The sequence below is a fragment of the Vigna unguiculata genome, chromosome 11 (assembly GCF_037176805.1).
Source record: "Vigna unguiculata cultivar grain cowpea cultivar isolate G323 ecotype 2 chromosome 11, ASM3717680v1, whole genome shotgun sequence".
Taxonomy (NCBI): domain Eukaryota; kingdom Viridiplantae; phylum Streptophyta; class Magnoliopsida; order Fabales; family Fabaceae; genus Vigna; species Vigna unguiculata.
In genome coordinates, this window is record NC_140802.1 from 45,589,806 (window position 1) to 45,605,868 (window position 16,063).

A 16,063-nucleotide genomic window follows, 5' to 3' on the forward strand; every position below is an offset into this window, starting at 1 on the left:
ATGTATTATAGCTTTTGTTAGTGCATTAGAAAAATTAATTAGAATATATAGAAAGATAGTGAGAAAACATTTGAAACACCGTAAAACTTGGATACCTTTTTTATAATATTTGAAAAATACTTTTTAATTTTATCAATTTTGTTTCATTAATATTTACAAGCATAATAAATATTTTGGTTTTGAGAAAATTTATGTGATACTTTAATTTTAAATGTATATAATTATAATTTATTTTTAAATATTTGATATTAAAAAAACAATAATACATCATTTTGGTATTAAATATTTGATAATATCATGTTTTTTTTTGCCATAATTTTTTATTTTTTATAAAAAAATAATAGGTTAATTATGTTTTTAGGTTTTGAACTTTGACGCAAAATTGAAATTTGTTCATTTCTCATACTTTAATATATTTTGGTTCCTAAACTTTAAATATTAATAAATATAACTATTTTAACATAATTACATTATTTTGTTTAAACATATCAAATCCGATTTCTACCTAACATTGAATTGAGGATGTGTCAAATAATATAAACAATTAAAATGTTAGGATGAAACTCACGTGAAATTTATTTCTTAGGACACCCATTCCGAATTTTTTATTTTTAATATTATGAATGACTATTTTAAAAGGTAATTTTAAATACGGAAACACCTTCCAAAATATAAAAAAGAAATTCAAAACAAGTGTTGCGAAACATATTTAAGGAAAAAATACCTCCCAGAATACTAATTTTTTGAAATCTTCTTATATTGCGAATTACGGTGTACCAAATTATAAAAAAATTATGGAATAAGTGTTTCAGAATGTATTTTCGAATCCAAAAATATGTTCCAGACCACTTAATCTAAAATTTTATTTTTATATTCTGAACTAACTATTTTAGAACATATTTATGGATTTAGGAATACCTTCCAGAACATTTAATCCGAAAAATATTAGAAAGAGAGAGGTGCAGAGGTTTTTATTATATTGTTAATGAGGAATAATTCAAGATCACAACTTTTAGGGGAAATGAGATGCAAGAAGTAGCTTAGTGGAGGTAGATTGAACGGGAGTCCAACCATCAAAACAACGAAGAGGTTACCGCTCTAGAAAGTAATTTATTTGTGTACCTCCATATATTTATGTACTTGTATAAAAATAATATGAGTGATCTTAGAGCAGTAAGAAGAAGTTAAAAAACATGAAAATATGGAAGAAGCAGTCATTGTGGGGCGACAAAAGGTCATCACCAGACACCATAGCTTTCTCCAAGAGTTTCAAATATCTAAAATTACCTTTTATCTTTTTTGCAAAATTTACTTTCTTACAACAAAACTCAAATTATAAATTCATTATTTAGTTTAAAGCATTTATTAATTGTGTGATTATTTGGTATTACAAGAGTCTTGTGAAAAATGATATCCTGGACTTACCAGTTACTACTTGTGCGATCTGGTACATTTGTCAGAATCAACAGAGCACCGACAAGTTTTGAACTCATCGATTATGCAAACAATATTCTTAAAGTCATCGGTTAACAACCTCGAGATTTTCTCGACCACTCGGTAAGTAGGCAGCGTCTCTCCATTCCTTTTGAGTTTATTACCACGGTCTCAACACAAGAGACACACTTGATAACCTCTTCGACTTCTTTCATCCTCATACTTTCGAGCTTGTCTATGAGATGTTGAAGCCATCTTCGCTTCACAAGATTATCCCCTTTGTATGCATTATCCAAAATATCTCATTTGTTTTGAAGATTTAGCATTTAGTATATTCTCAAAGTCAGACTCATCAACAACTCGATACAACACGTACAAAGTTGTTTTGTCCTTTTCCCGTGTTGCTCTAAATGTAGCAAGTTGGACAATCATATGTTCTTTAATATTCTCTAGTTCATGGTGTCCATTTTCGACCACATCTCATACTTTTTAGGAACTAAGTAATAGGATTTTCATCTATAGACTCTAATTATCATAATTAACGCCTTTTAATAATTTTTGCAAAGATATATTGTTAGTTAAGTTGGTCATCTTAATCAAACTCTCAAACACTCTCTCTATAACACTCAAATACTCACTCTCAAACTTTGATGTCAACTCGTTGACAACAAATTTCTAGATTGAATAAATACTTTGTATATTACAACTTATTGTATTTCTCAATGAACATTATATAGTTTATTCATAGGTATGCATTCAGTATAATCGCTACCTGGACTATAATTAAAGAACCCTACATGTCAGAATCATTTCAAGTAGATGCACTCTTGCATGTTTTTCTAAGACGCCATTAAAATATAACTCCTAACATTTAATTTGACCAAACATTTTATGTGACCGAAGTGGCTTTCCTTCAACATCTTCTGGTTTGTGGGAGGACTCTCGCACCCGCAAATTGGTGCTCTCATTTCTCTTCAAATAACTCAAGCACTCGAACCAACCAAACACAAAGAAGCTTACTCGCTCTTTGTCGCGCTCGTAAATAAATCACTCCAAGCAAGCATAAATGATTATAAGGGTCTATAACGTCACAATCCCTCTATAAGAGAGGAGAAAAAGAAAAGGAAACACGGCACGACACAGATTCAGAGCCACCAGCACAGAGACAACCGTCTTGGGTCAACGCCGTCGATAGTTGACCACAGTCAGCGATGGCGACGGTCCTCGAGGTCTTGCCGGAGTTGGATCCCCGCTTCTCGATCTCCTTCAGCACGTTCAGTCCCTCAACGACCTGTCCGAACACCACGTGCTTGTCGTCGAGCCACTCCGTCTTCGTTGTGCAGATGAAGAACTGATATCCGTTGGTTCCGGGACCGGCGTTCGCCATGGTGAGAATGCCGGGACCGGTGTGCTTCTTCACAAAGTTCTCGTCGGCGAACCTGGCACCATAGATCGATTCGCCGCCTGTGCCGTTTCGGGCGGTGAAGTCGCCGCCCTGGCACATGAAGTTCGGGATCACACGGTGGAAGATCGAGCCTTTGTAGTGGAGCGGCTTGCCTCTCCGACCGACTCCCTTCTCACCGGTGCAGAGGGCGCGGAAGTTCTCGGCGGTGCGGGGAGTGGTGTCGGCGAAGAGCTCAAACACGATCCTGCCGGCGGGTTGGCCGCCGATGGTTATGTCGAAGAAGACTCTAGGATTCGGCATAGTTGGAGAGACGGGAAATGAGAATCACAGTGTAGTAACAGAAGATGGATTAATGTTTCAGTTTCCGTTAAGAATGACGAGAGAGATATTTATAGTGTAGCGTTTGATGGGACACGTGGCTGGGTTTTAGTGAAGTGGATTAACTACGGTTGACTTTGGAGTTGGCTTATCTTTCTTTTAAATACATATAACTTATAACAGTAAATTTAAGTTTTTATTATGATTTTTTTTCTCCTACTTTATATATCTAATAGTTACATATTCCTTATTCATGTCTGAAAAGTACTTTTTTAACAATACTTCATATATATTCTTTAATTGCGCCTTTTAACATACTCGAGGTGATGACACGGTTTATATTTAACAAATATATATTAATTGTGTATTTAACTGAACTTTTAAATTAAAATAATTGAAGTTATAATTATTATACCGAAATTGAGGTATAATACTTATTTGAATCAGTAATTTTAATTTATGTTTTAAACTAAAAATATTTAATTTGTGTTTTGAGATTTAAAACTATGTTTTTTAGAAAGAAAAAAAAAGGTTGACAATATACTATATACGTTGCGTGAGAATTTAGATTACTTTATTTCGTTGAGATAGCGTGAGAATTAGGTGATATAAAAAAAATGGTGCGAATGAATGTGGACAAGAATTTATCAAGGGACGGACATTTTTCTCTGTCGCTTCCACACTGTTACACTTTTGCACCATAAAAAAGCGTATCAATTTTTTTTTATCATATTATTTTAATATACATTTTTGGCACTAGTTAAATTTTTTTTAAATATAAACCGCTTTTCAAAGAATGTATTCCATTAAGCTAATTTATTTGATGGATGAATTTGGTGGGATAAATTATGGAATGGACAATGTTCGCATGTGGTGATTTGTAAGAGAGTATGAAGATAAATATGTGAGATACTCAAAGTTTGAGAGAATTTACAAGTTTACATTGTTTTTTTATCATTATGTCTTTTTTATGTGTTATTCATTTTCATGTTGCTTTTCTTGTTTTTTCCTTTTGTTGTGAGATGTAGTAAATATTTTTTTGGTTAGAACTAAGGTGAGTTTGACTTCCTAAAAATAATACTTTGAGTTAGAGTCAAAGATAAAGTGAGTCATTTTGGGTTTTTTCAAACCAAAGGTCAAGACCGATCGCTTGGGTCAGGCAGAGTGCGAACACGAACCAGCTTGTGACGAGGGTAAACCCTGGTCGACCTAGCTTAAGGGTAGACACGGGCCAACTTGAGCTGAGGACAAACACGAATCGACTTGGGCTGACAAAAGACACAAGTCGGCCCAGGCCAATTACCAACACTCACGGATGAAATTGGTTCATCTATGTTTGTAAGGTGTGTTTTTATGATTCATCCTTTGGTGATTCCCTTTGGTGAAGTTTTGAGGCTGCTTTGGCCAATGGCTCCACCAATTGGTATGTATTTTAAAATCATTCCTCTATGTTAGAGAAGTTGTAAAGTGATAGTTGAAGGTGTGGTGGATGACATTTGCATTGGTTTGTAGTGTGGTCAGGGACACTTGATGAACCTGGTTCGAGGTGTTGGTGTGTGTTTATTAGTGGAACATGAAGTTATTTGATCTGTGTAGGTAAGACTCTTTTATCCTTTTATGGTTCATATCTAAATGTTGATGACTCTTGCCAACAAATTTAACAAATTTATAGTTTTAAGGAATTTAACAAATTTTGTCTCAATATAAAAGATTTAGATTCGATAATGATTTGAATTTTATTTTGTGTAAGTTACGGATGATTTTAGAGTTTCATGTAATAGTCTTTATGTTTGTTCAAGGTAATTTAGATGAAAAAGAGCTACAAGTGTCATATTTGGTTGATAAAGATATAGTTAAACATTTACTGCATGATGTGGACATGAAAAAGTTTTTTCTATACAAGAATATGTACCATTTTTCAAGAAAGGAACTTATTTTTTCTCAATACCAGATATGACGAATACTAGGTGCGTTACAAAATTAACTCTAGAAAAGATTTATAGATGAATTATGATTTTGAAAGAAAGAAAATGATTTTGACATTTTTTAAAAACAATCATGAGATATGTTTTCAATAATAAAATATTATATTCATATAATAATAATAATAATAATAACAATAAATATAAATAAGATTTTAAATAAAATAATAAATATATTTCATTGTTTAGTAAATATGTAGAACAGTAGAGGGGTTACAGCTGCCGAATAATTGTATCGACGGAAGCGGGCCGAGCGGGAGCCCAGTCCATCAAAACAACAAAGAGGTTATGGCCCTAGTAAGGCATCTTCTTTCTGTAACTCCACATATTTCTTTCTGCACTTCATATGAAAGAAATTTGATTTTCTTATTTTTGAATTGTATGATTTCATAAATAAAAGACATAATAATAGTAATAATAATTAGTAAAAAACAATACCAGTTGGAAGTGTTTACAGAATTTTAGTCCATTTTTTCTAAAATGGTTCAATTTTTAGGGTCCCAATAATAAAAAAAAAAATTCAAAACTTGAAACTATTTAAGTTGGTTTTCATGACTGAACTGAGATTCTTTTGCCTCGTATTTACTTATCAAACATCTAGTGTGCACACTTAGTAGCTCTTTGACACATGCGATCTTTATTTTCGTTCCCAAATTACTTCGAAAAATTGAAGCAATTTTCTTTCGACTGAGCTGTAACAAATCTGGTGCTGGTGGGTAGGGTGGCGGTGGCGAATGAAGCTCCGAGTTGTTGGCGCGGCGCTCCCCGCCGCAGCCACCACCACCCCTTGTCTCCACAGACTCTTCTCCTCGTCGAAATTAGACGACGGAAATGATGGTCGTTTTGTGTCACTCCTCTGCGACATCGTTCGAGGAAAGCAGAGTTGGAAGGTGGCTTTGAACGATGCTTCAATTTCATCGGCATTGAGGCCCCATCATGTGGAACAAGTCTTGATCAACACCTTGGACGATTCCAAGTTAGCTTTGAGGTTCTTCAATTTTCTGGGTCTGCACAAAAACATGAACCACTCCACAGCCTCCTTCGCCATCTTGGTCCACGCACTTGTTCACTCCAGACTCTTCTGGCCCGCTAATTCCCTCTTGCACACCCTTCTCCTTCGCGGGTCCCACCCAAACTACGTTTTTTCACACTTTCTACACTCTTACAAGCTCTGTAAGCTTCCGTCCACTCTGGGTTTCGATTTGCTGGTTCAGAGTTACGTGCTAAGTTCACGAGTTTTTGATGCTGTGGTCGTGGTGAAACTCATGCTTGCCAATGCTTTGTTGCCTGAGGTTAGAACATTGAGCTCCCTCTTGAACGGGCTTTTGAGAGTTAGAAAATTTATAACGGTTTGCGAATTGTTTGATGAGTCTGTGAATGCGGGTGTTCGACCTGATCCTTATACTTGTTCCGCTGTGGTTCGGAGTCTCTGTGAATTGAAAGATTTTGTTAGAGCTAAGGAGAAGATTCTGTGGATGGAATCTAATGGGTTTGATTTAAGTATTGTAACTTACAATGTCTTGCTTCATGGGCTGTGCAAGGGTGATAGAGTTTGGGAAGCTGTTGAGGTTAAAAGATCACTGAGGGCGAAGGGTTTGAAAGCTGATGTTGTTACATACTGTACACTAGTGCTTGGTTTTTGTAGGGTGCAACAATTTGAGGCTGGAGTTCAGCTTATGGATGATATGGTTCAATTGGGGCTTGCTCCATCCGAAGCTGCCGTGTCAGGTTTAGTAGATGGATTGAGAAAGCAGGGAAAGATTGATGATGCTTATGAGTTGGTAGTTAAGTTAGGGAGGTCTGGTTTTGTGCCGAATTTGTTTGTTTATAATGCATTGATCAATTCTTTGTCCAAAGGTGGAGATTTGGATAAGGCAGAGTTGCTTTATAATAAAATGAGTTTGATGACCTTGCATCCCAATGGTATCACTTATTCCATTCTTATTGATTCCTTCTGCAGAAGGGGGAGGTTGGATGTTGCAAGATCTTATTTTGATAGAATGATAGAAGATGGTATAAGAGAAACTGTATATGCCTACAACTCTTTGATAAATGGCCAATGCAAGTTTGGGGATTTGAGTGCAGCCGAGTCTCTGTTTGCTGAGATGAACCATAAAGGGGTGGAGCCAACTGCTACAACTTTTACGTCATTGATCAGTGGTTATTGCAAAAACCTACAACTACTAAAAGCATTTGAGTTATATAATGAGATGATTGACAAAAGAATTACTCCAAACATTTATACTTTCACAGCACTTATTTCCGGGCTTTGCAGCACAAATAAGATGGCTGAAGCATCCAAACTTTTTTATGAGTTGGCTGAAAGGAAAATCAAGCCAACTGAGGTGACATATAATGTGTTGATTGAAGGGTATTGTAGGGATAACAACATTGATAAAGCCTTTGAATTGTTTGAAGACATGCTTCAAAAGGGCCTTGTTCCTGACACGTATACCTATAGACCTCTTATCAGTGGCCTTTGCTCTACTGGTAGGGTTTCTGAAGCTAGAGATTTTATTGATGTTCTCCACAAGCAGAAAGTAAAGTTAAATGAGATGTGCTATAGTGCACTTCTACATGGTTATTGCCAGGAAGGAAGATTGATGGAGGCACTGAGTGCTTCTTGTGAAATGATTCAAAGAGGAATCAACATGGATCTGGTTTGCCATGCTGTTCTTATTGACGGTGCTCTAAAGCAGCCAGACAGGAAAACATTTTTTGATCTCTTAAAAAATATGCATGATCAAGGATTGAGACCTGATAATGTAATATATACAAGTATGATAGATGCATACAGCAAAGAAGGATCTCTGAAGAAAGCTTTTGAATGCTGGGATTTGATGGTTACTGAGGAATGCTTCCCTAATGTCGTGACTTATACTGCTTTGATGAATGGTTTATGCAAAGCAGGAGAAATGGACAGAGCAGGTATTCTTTTTAAAAAGATGCAGGCTGCAAATGTCCCTCCCAATTCAATCACGTATGGCTGTTTTCTTGACAATCTTACGAAGGAGGGATATATGAAGGAAGCTATAGGGCTTCACAATGCAATGCTTAAAGGGCTTTTAGCTAACACTGTAACATATAACATTATTATCCGGGGCTTCTGCAGACTTGGTAGATTTCATGAAGCCACTGAAGTTCTTTCCGAAATGAGTGAAAATGGTATTTTCCCTGACTGTGTTACCTATTCAACATTAATTTATGAGTATTGCAGAAATGGCAATGTAGGGTCAGCTGTTAAATTATGGGATACCATGTTAAAGAAAGGTCTCAAACCAGATTTGGTTGCATATAACTCGCTAATATATGGCTGTTGTGTTAATGGAGAGCTCGACAAGGCATTTGAATTGCGTGATGATATGTTGAGGAGAGGGATGAAGCCAAGACAAAATTTACGAGAATTGCAGAAGGGTGAATATAACAGCCCCAGCTAAGTTGTGGTATAACACGCACATAACAAAGGCTTAAAACCCGTATTATGGTTGTTGCAGTAATGTTTAGCTCAGAGAAGGGTGAAGCAGGGCAAAATATGTAGAATCTGCTGAGGCTGAGTTATCTGGAAACGGGTTTGGTGCTTGAAGCAAGTGGTTTCTAAAGCCTAGAAACGTTGAATTGATAAGTAATCTCAGTGAGGTGTCGTACCCAAATCAGAAGAGCCAGGTCAAAGGTTAATATTTGCAAAGTTGAACAAATGTTTTATATTAGTATTAATGATAATTCACCAAATATCATATATAAATTATGTACTATTTTTTTCTGTAGATGACAAAGTGGAACCTTCCAGACGTGAATAAGAGCATTACCAAAAGGAAAAGTGTAGAGAAGAACTGGTTAAAAGATTGAAACTACTTGCAAGGCCTATTTTGTATGTAGGAAATGTTTGTGTAGGTCACTGCTGTTTTCAATTTACTTGCATCTTGAAGATACTATAATACTCTAATGCTAAGAAGTTACATTTGTTGTCATGATTGGTGATTACACATAGTGCTGCTAAAGTATAGACTGCTTCTGAAGCAATTGATACAAATTTTGGTTAGCGTTGAACATGAAAACTGCAAAATTTGTACAGCTGCATGCACAGTAGTTAGTGTTTTACAGAACTTTTTATGGAGTTTTCTATTACTTTAAGAGGAAAAGTTGTCACTTTGTGTACATAAATGCTTAAAATAAAAGCAACTTTTTACCGATGAACAAAAGTCCAAAAGAAGAAGCCTATAACTCAGACTCATTTTCCGCATAATATTACATATTAACACAGCATTTTATTTTATGTAGTCAATAACCATTTTTTATTTTGTTATTGCAGTTAAGTGATGTTTGGGCCAGCTACGTTATGATTGATCACCTCTCCAGTCTGGCTTTAGACAAATCATTCATTAAATCAATTGGATATCTTGAAGCCGGCATCAAGCAATTGGCGTGGTGAAGATTCAAATCTATGATTTGTGCTATCCACCACTGCACAACTTGTTCATCCACCACTAAACATGCTCCTATTTGTTTAGTCACCACCAGGGTTCAACTTTCAATCCCATGAAAATCTGTTTTCGCATCCATTGAAAAGTAGGACCGTGTTTAAGGCCTGTGAATAAATATTTTTCTTTTAGCATCCTGTTAATTCTTTTATCATCTTTTATTCGTTTGTATTTTTTGCATTTCTAAAATCTCATTGGAATGAATGAATAGGAGGTTACCCAAGAAATCTGTGAGATGCAAGAATAAAAACTCCATAAATAAGCTTGCTCTAACCTGGTTCAATGGTTGGCTTGGATTACATGGTTCATCATTATCGAGGTATAAAAAAGATAATTAAGAAAACATAAAAAGTACTTGCAGAAATAAAAACGTTAGTAACAGAAATTATACTGCAGAAAATGTAATATAATTAATGTCACACCATCTCAACACCAAAGGTTCTTTCAAGCATTAAGCATTAAGCCTCAGGTGAAGTAAAAGAGAAGGCAGAAAAGCTTCTTGATTCCCTGAGGAAACCATCTTTTATTGAGGATTTTTTAGGACCAATAGATTCTGGAACTTACAATAGTTAACTTGAATCATGTCAAGTGTTGACTTTGTGCAGCAAATAGATATATTTCGGATAAAGCTTGGTTTGCCATTTTTGTTTGCATCTTTTGTTTGGACTATTATCAAAATCGGCCGCATTTCTCGGCAAATTTTTTTCATTCTTTGTGTAATTATCTTGATTGAGGCACATCTTGGACTTGATCAATTTTAACATATTTGCCTTCCCAAAAAGACTTTAATCATGCTAGATGTGACTAATCACGGTTGAATGGTTTGGATTGCAAGGGTTTTGGTTTAAGACTTGACTTCTATAGAAATTATTCTAAGCAGTGAAATCCAGTGACTGAGAAATTCAAATACCTTCGAAAACCAATGAAGAACCACCATGGAAAAAAATATGGAACCACCATGAATAACATTTTGGAAACCTAGCCTATAATCACCCTGATATAAATAATATCTCATACAAACTGAAAATGGTTCGACAGTTTTTATCGGCAAGGATTTCCAACCAAAAATTTCATCATCATTATCATCATCATCACTGTCAACTAAAGAATAAACACAAATCTTTTGGTAGAGCTGTCAACTAAAGATAAATCGTAAATCATTTTGTAGGCAAAGAACACGGCAAATCTTCATGTGATCCATAATTAGTTCTACATTCTATCCTTGGTGAACGAACACTCGAGGTTCATGATTAACAGCACCATCTTGATCCGACAAAGATTATAATAGTTTAAGTCCACCTGTTACCTCATCTACTACTTCAACGGGTCCTGCACATCGATATCATCTTACATCAAACTACTTCTATTTGTATTAAATGAAAACTAAATGCTAAGAACCTTTTTGATTTCAGAGAATGTTTTCCAAATTTTCGTTTTATTTTCCGGTTTCAAAGATTTGTATAGAAAATAATAAAACAGATTTTTATTGTTTCCTTTTACTATTTCATATACAAATATTCGAAAGCAGACAAAAAAAAAATAGTATATTGTAATTAAAAGAACAAGAAATGATTTTTTCTTTTTTATCAAAGTAGACATGTCTTAAATTTGCATAACCAAAAGAGTTCATTCAGTAGGGGAGAGAATTACCAAGAATTGCCATCACTGTTCGGGAATCTAGAACAAAAAGGAAAAAAAAAGTTAAATTAACTGCCAAACGTATTAAATATATACAAAAGAAAAATCATATTATACAGATAAAATAAAACAGGTAGAATACGTATAGAGTAACCAAAGCAAAGCCAGTAATTTATCTAACTTTACTATTTAACATAGAAATCAAACAATCTTTTTTCGCACGAGATAGACAAATTATAGACAGTCCAAAAGATTATAATCAATTGTTATCATATATCATTGCCTACTGCCAACAAATAGGAATAAAACGTATCCTGTCCTTGAATATCATTGGTAAAGAGGATAGCTTCAACATTGAGTTCATTAGGGGGCAATGATTCTATGCTTTTATCTTATACAAGCATCTATACCTCATCTCTGTCTTCATTAGATTCTAAAACACAAGAAACTTAGATACTTAGATACTGGTGAAGTGAAGCATCTAAGAGTTTCCATATCAGATACATATCCAATACATATACTTCCATAGATACAGTAACATAATACACAATTTAATCAAGATCTATGGCAAAAAGTGTGTGAGAGAAAGAGAAGATTCCCTTAATCCAAAAGTAAGTATTGTCTTTTAAATAACTTAACAAGAACTGAGATTTCTCACTTACAAAATTTCATATAACTTGACAGCTGGTTCATACTTGATAAAAGCTACTTGATATCTATAAGCAACTACTTAATGTAATTTCCAAATACTCACTTGGTGCAATCTGTGTTCTCCCAGCATCAATTGTGATATGGGTGGGTAACTTCAGAGATTTAGCCCTTTCCTAACTCATTAAGCAATATTTTGCAAAAAACAAAATCAGCTTTAGATAGAAGGAGCCATGCATAAAAAGAATCAAGAAGGAAAAAAATGTAGCAATTGCATCTTAGGGAAAATGATGGAAGAAGACAATGGAAACCAGATTAATTGGTTTAATATACTTCAGAGAAATTAAGTTTAGTCTACTTTTGAAAAAAGTCAAGCAATCGATAGAAGAGGAATTGATTCTGTAGATAAAGATAACACTAATAGATAATAATGCCAAGTATATGATGCTTCTCATAAAAGTAGCCACAACATTTGCACTGATAGGGTAAGTATAAAGAAAAATTTCCCACGTTTCATTTTTCCAGACTATTTTCACAGTAGAGCCCAAACTTTCATGCCTTGCTTTGCTCTAACACGATATTTTTTCCTTATTTCCTTAACATCCATTCAACAAAAAAGGCTTTAGGCACTTCCAATAAGTTAAAAAATGACTTTTCATTTTTCTCATTTCACTAGTTGAAGTGTCAAAAATAATGAGTTATCTATTTTACTCCTAGTTGCTGACCTTGCTTTGCATAATTTCTCATGTAATGGCCAAACTACTTAATGTGGTTCATTTCATGGGAAAAAGTGTGGACTTATAACTATTGAGTGAAAATCAACTACTTACTGATATCTTCATCATTTAAAAGTTCATTTTACTATTACAATCTTAGCTATTGACTTTTCGATTAACAGCTATCTCTCCACATTTATCCTCTAATGTGCACCCCTTTAACAGGGTCAAATCCTAAAACCTAAACTTGCAACCTAATTTTTACAAGATTAAGCAAAAGATAGGCAACTTTACATCTTTCTTATTGAATTAAAGTTAATTGGTTTCCAATCAAAATTCATTGTGAATCTATATGTGTGATCAAATAACTGATTAATGTATAAGGAATGCTAACAACACACTCTTTCTAAGGCATCCTTTACAATACACTTTATTATTGGTTAAAACTCATTAGAAACTACAAAAGTAACGAGACTCACAACGTAAGAAGACACCTAAAAATTGTTATTTTCATAAATTTCAGCCGATAGCAGCTAACATTTTTCTAGATGCATTATAGCAGCCAAGTACTGAATGCAATTTATAAAATAGATCACACAAAACCATAGCTAATGCAGAAAACTGCCCTAAACAATACTCACCTGCAAAGCAAGCATATCTTCTTCACTCTCAATTTTGACAACAACCTTTGGCTGCGCAGACATCTCCCACCTGCACATTGATATTGACAAAAACTTCAAAAATGAAATTATACAAAGCAGAGTAATCTTCAAGTGCAATCAAAGTTACTCTGGTACCTATTCAACGCCTTTGGAGCTCGATGAAGGAGCTTTTTATAGAGACCTAACGTTGCATGACTGCCAAAAAAACAGAGGAAGTAGTGAGTTCGAACCATTTATCAAGTTTACATTGAATATTAATAACATAAAAGTCCATATAAATGAAATGAGAAAATAAAAAAAAAAAAGAAAAAAAAAGAGAGAGCTATAAATCAGTCCACAAACAAGACAACCAGATTGATAGAAGTCTCAAACTCTCAGCACATTCAAAATTAACACTTTGAAAAATTACACACCTGCATTGAGCAGCAATCTTCCCTTTACCCATTTTAAGATCATTCCTGACAACGAGAATCTGCAGAAAAAGGAACAATTTTTGAGGCAGCCCATTAAGATTGAGTAGATGGGTTTTGAGAAAAGAAGAAAAAGAAGGGATTTTTGTGTACCATCTTAAAATCATCGAGAATGTCAGCTAGTTGTTCAATCTGAAGGGGGTCTTTGAGTTTGGACTTACTATTCCTCTTATTGTCGGTATCGTTGAAAAGTGTAGCATCGTTGTGTTTTGTCAATAATTTACGTGAGAAGAGGAAACGAGGAGGATACTGAGAACCAATGAAGTAACCCAAAGCAAGATAACCAGCTCCCACCAGAATGGCACTCAACCATGTCAGTTCCATCTATGATTCAAGTTTTAGGGTTTCAGAGGAAGGAAACAATATCACACAATCTTAAACTTTTTTTGGACAAATTGGTAAATGCCCAATTTCTGATTAACACTGTAGTTTTTCTTTCTAAAGTCAGAAGATGAGCCAAATATTTATATTTAAAAATAAATATAGTCTTTAGAATAAAATAAATAAAGCATCCTATAGTCTTTAGAATATAAAGTGTTTGCATATTCTGCTTGAAGTTATAACATTTTAAAATAAGTTTTCTGATTTTTTTAAATATGATATTTTCACATTCAACAAATTTTTAAACTATTCTACTTTTTAATTTTTCATAAACGCAAAAGTTTGTTTTTTTAATAATTGTTGCTTATAAAAATAACTTATCAAGTGATTATTGGTGTAAAAAGATTATTTTTCTTTTTATAATTGTTTTATTCATGCCTAAAATTAACCACTTTGCCTTAATATATAATTTAAATAGTTCTTTTTAACAAATGTAATTGAAATGTTTTTTTAAGAAATTGATTTAGTATTTCTTAATTTAGAAAACCAAACTCACAATATTATGTAATCTTAACGACTAAAGTTGTAATTTATTCCTTTATTATATTAACCAAATTTTCCTATTATTTATCTGAAACGTTTGTTTTTCATTTAGCAACTAAAAATGACCCGATTTTCTATAGTTCGTGTTTCATGTTTGGTTGAAAAACTATAAAAATAGAGAAACAGATAAAAAATAATAATGGATATGGTTTGGTTAAAAGTAAATAAAAAGGAAATAGAATGAAAAGCAAATTTTAATATTATTCTATTTATTTTTATTATCTTAAAAAAATTGGAAAAAAACACAGAAACAATAAACTTAATTCTAACATGATTCTATAAAAAAAAAACAACTTCTTTATTACTTTATACAATCGTTTTGTTTTGAATCCTATCCATATTTTGACTCTTCCTTTTTACTAATTTATTCTTAATTTTTCACTTGGCCTTTTTTCCTTCTCTTACTTATCAACCATAAAATAAAAATAGCCTAAATATGTGTATATATGTGGGTTAGCAACAACCTACTGTGATTGTAATTCCAAAAAATCCATTGCTTTAGTCAATTTTATATTTATTAACTAATGTAACCTTCTGTTGACTGTGTTACATAGTTTTTTAATCGGACTTTATATTTAAAATAAATATTTAACAAAAAAAGTTACTATGACTTGCATATTATATATGTATATATTTGTGACTTTTTATTATTATCAAATGTTGTTCTTCGGTGCTCACGTACTAAAATATTTTAACTTGATTAACTTATGACATTTAATATTAATATACGTTGAAATTTAAATTCATAATTTATTGAAGGATGCATTATATAACACAATATAATATTTTCGTGAGAATTATGAATCACGGATGATGCCTACAATAACAAAATTATATATCAAGTTATTAAAAATTAAAAATAATTTTTTATTCGAATTTATATTTTTTAAATATCTGCTATCTATATTCAAATTTCCTTTTACTTTCAACCTTTAATTTAAATTTTAAAAATTATTTTTTGCGTCATTTTTTTTACTGAATTAAAAATGATTCAAAAAGAAAAATAATTTAAGATATTTTTTCAAACCGATAATTGACTCCGAACTTGACCAATTTTTGAAGCTGAACTGGATAACAAGCATTTCAATATTTATCTATATTTGATTAAACTTGATTTTAAATACATATGTACTTTAGTAATATTTAAAGGGTTAAACATGTTTTTGTCCTTCAAGTTTTTGAAATTAGTTTCTCTCTAAAATTTTAGACTAATTGAATTCTTTATATTTAGAAATACGTAAATTTAGTCATTTTAATTAAATTTTGATAAGTTTACTTGACATTTCAAACGCATTGTTAGTATTTAAAATATTTATACCTTTTAATATATTTTCTCTTTAAAATTAGCTCAAATATTATTATAAATGATGTTTGAAACATGTTAGTAT

General features: G+C 33.0%; 3 protein-coding genes across 5 annotated transcripts; 1 reads left to right on the forward strand and 2 right to left on the reverse strand.

Annotated features, from left to right (window-relative positions):
* Window positions 1-2,397: 2,397 nt before the first annotated feature.
* LOC114169824 (peptidyl-prolyl cis-trans isomerase 2-like) lies at window positions 2,398-3,195 on the reverse strand. Its single transcript, XM_028055146.2, has one exon. The coding sequence runs from the start codon at window positions 3,137-3,139 to the stop codon at window positions 2,534-2,536; it is 606 nt and encodes a 201-aa protein (XP_027910947.2). The 5' UTR covers window positions 3,140-3,195; the 3' UTR covers window positions 2,398-2,533.
* Window positions 3,196-5,725: 2,530 nt separating this feature from the next.
* LOC114169823 (Pentatricopeptide repeat (PPR) superfamily protein) lies at window positions 5,726-9,748 on the forward strand. 3 transcript variants are annotated; one of them, XM_028055142.2, is made up of 3 exons: window positions 5,726-8,809; window positions 8,905-9,026; window positions 9,449-9,748. In XM_028055142.2, exon 1 carries the CDS (start codon window positions 5,874-5,876, stop codon window positions 8,574-8,576), a length of 2,703 nt encoding a protein of 900 aa, XP_027910943.2. In that variant the 5' UTR covers window positions 5,726-5,873; the 3' UTR covers window positions 8,577-8,809; window positions 8,905-9,026; window positions 9,449-9,748. The 3 variants fall into 3 exon arrangements, with proteins under 3 accessions (XP_027910943.2, XP_027910944.2, XP_085524773.1); XM_028055143.2 differs by having other exon boundaries at window positions 8,905-9,007; XM_085668647.1 differs by having other exon boundaries at window positions 5,726-8,802; window positions 8,905-9,007.
* Window positions 9,749-10,553: 805 nt separating this feature from the next.
* On the reverse strand, window positions 10,554-14,168 carry LOC114168523 (uncharacterized). The gene is made up of 7 exons (XM_028053375.2): window positions 13,845-14,168; window positions 13,695-13,753; window positions 13,417-13,476; window positions 13,261-13,330; window positions 12,010-12,079; window positions 11,268-11,294; window positions 10,554-10,946 (listed from the first exon to the last, which is right to left on the reverse strand). Exons 1-7 carry the CDS (start codon window positions 14,073-14,075, stop codon window positions 10,897-10,899), a joined length of 567 nt encoding a protein of 188 aa, XP_027909176.2. The 5' UTR covers window positions 14,076-14,168; the 3' UTR covers window positions 10,554-10,896.
* Between the last annotated feature and the right edge of the window lie 1,895 nt (window positions 14,169-16,063).

Coding starts and splice junctions, on each gene's coding strand:
- LOC114169824 (XM_028055146.2), bottom strand. CDS start 3,139: ATGCCGAATCCTAGAGTCTTCTTCGACATAACCATCGGCGGCCAACCC.
- LOC114169823 (XM_028055142.2), top strand. CDS start 5,874: ATGAAGCTCCGAGTTGTTGGCGCGGCGCTCCCCGCCGCAGCCACCACC.
- LOC114168523 (XM_028053375.2), bottom strand. CDS start 14,075: ATGGAACTGACATGGTTGAGTGCCATTCTGGTGGGAGCTGGTTATCTT. Junction 13,477..13,694: donor AAGATTGCTGCTCAATGCAG/GTGTGTAATTTT, acceptor TTTTTTTGGCAG/TCATGCAACGTTAGGTCTCT. Junction 13,331..13,416: donor GCTCCAAAGGCGTTGAATAG/GTACCAGAGTAA, acceptor ATCAATGTGCAG/GTGGGAGATGTCTGCGCAGC.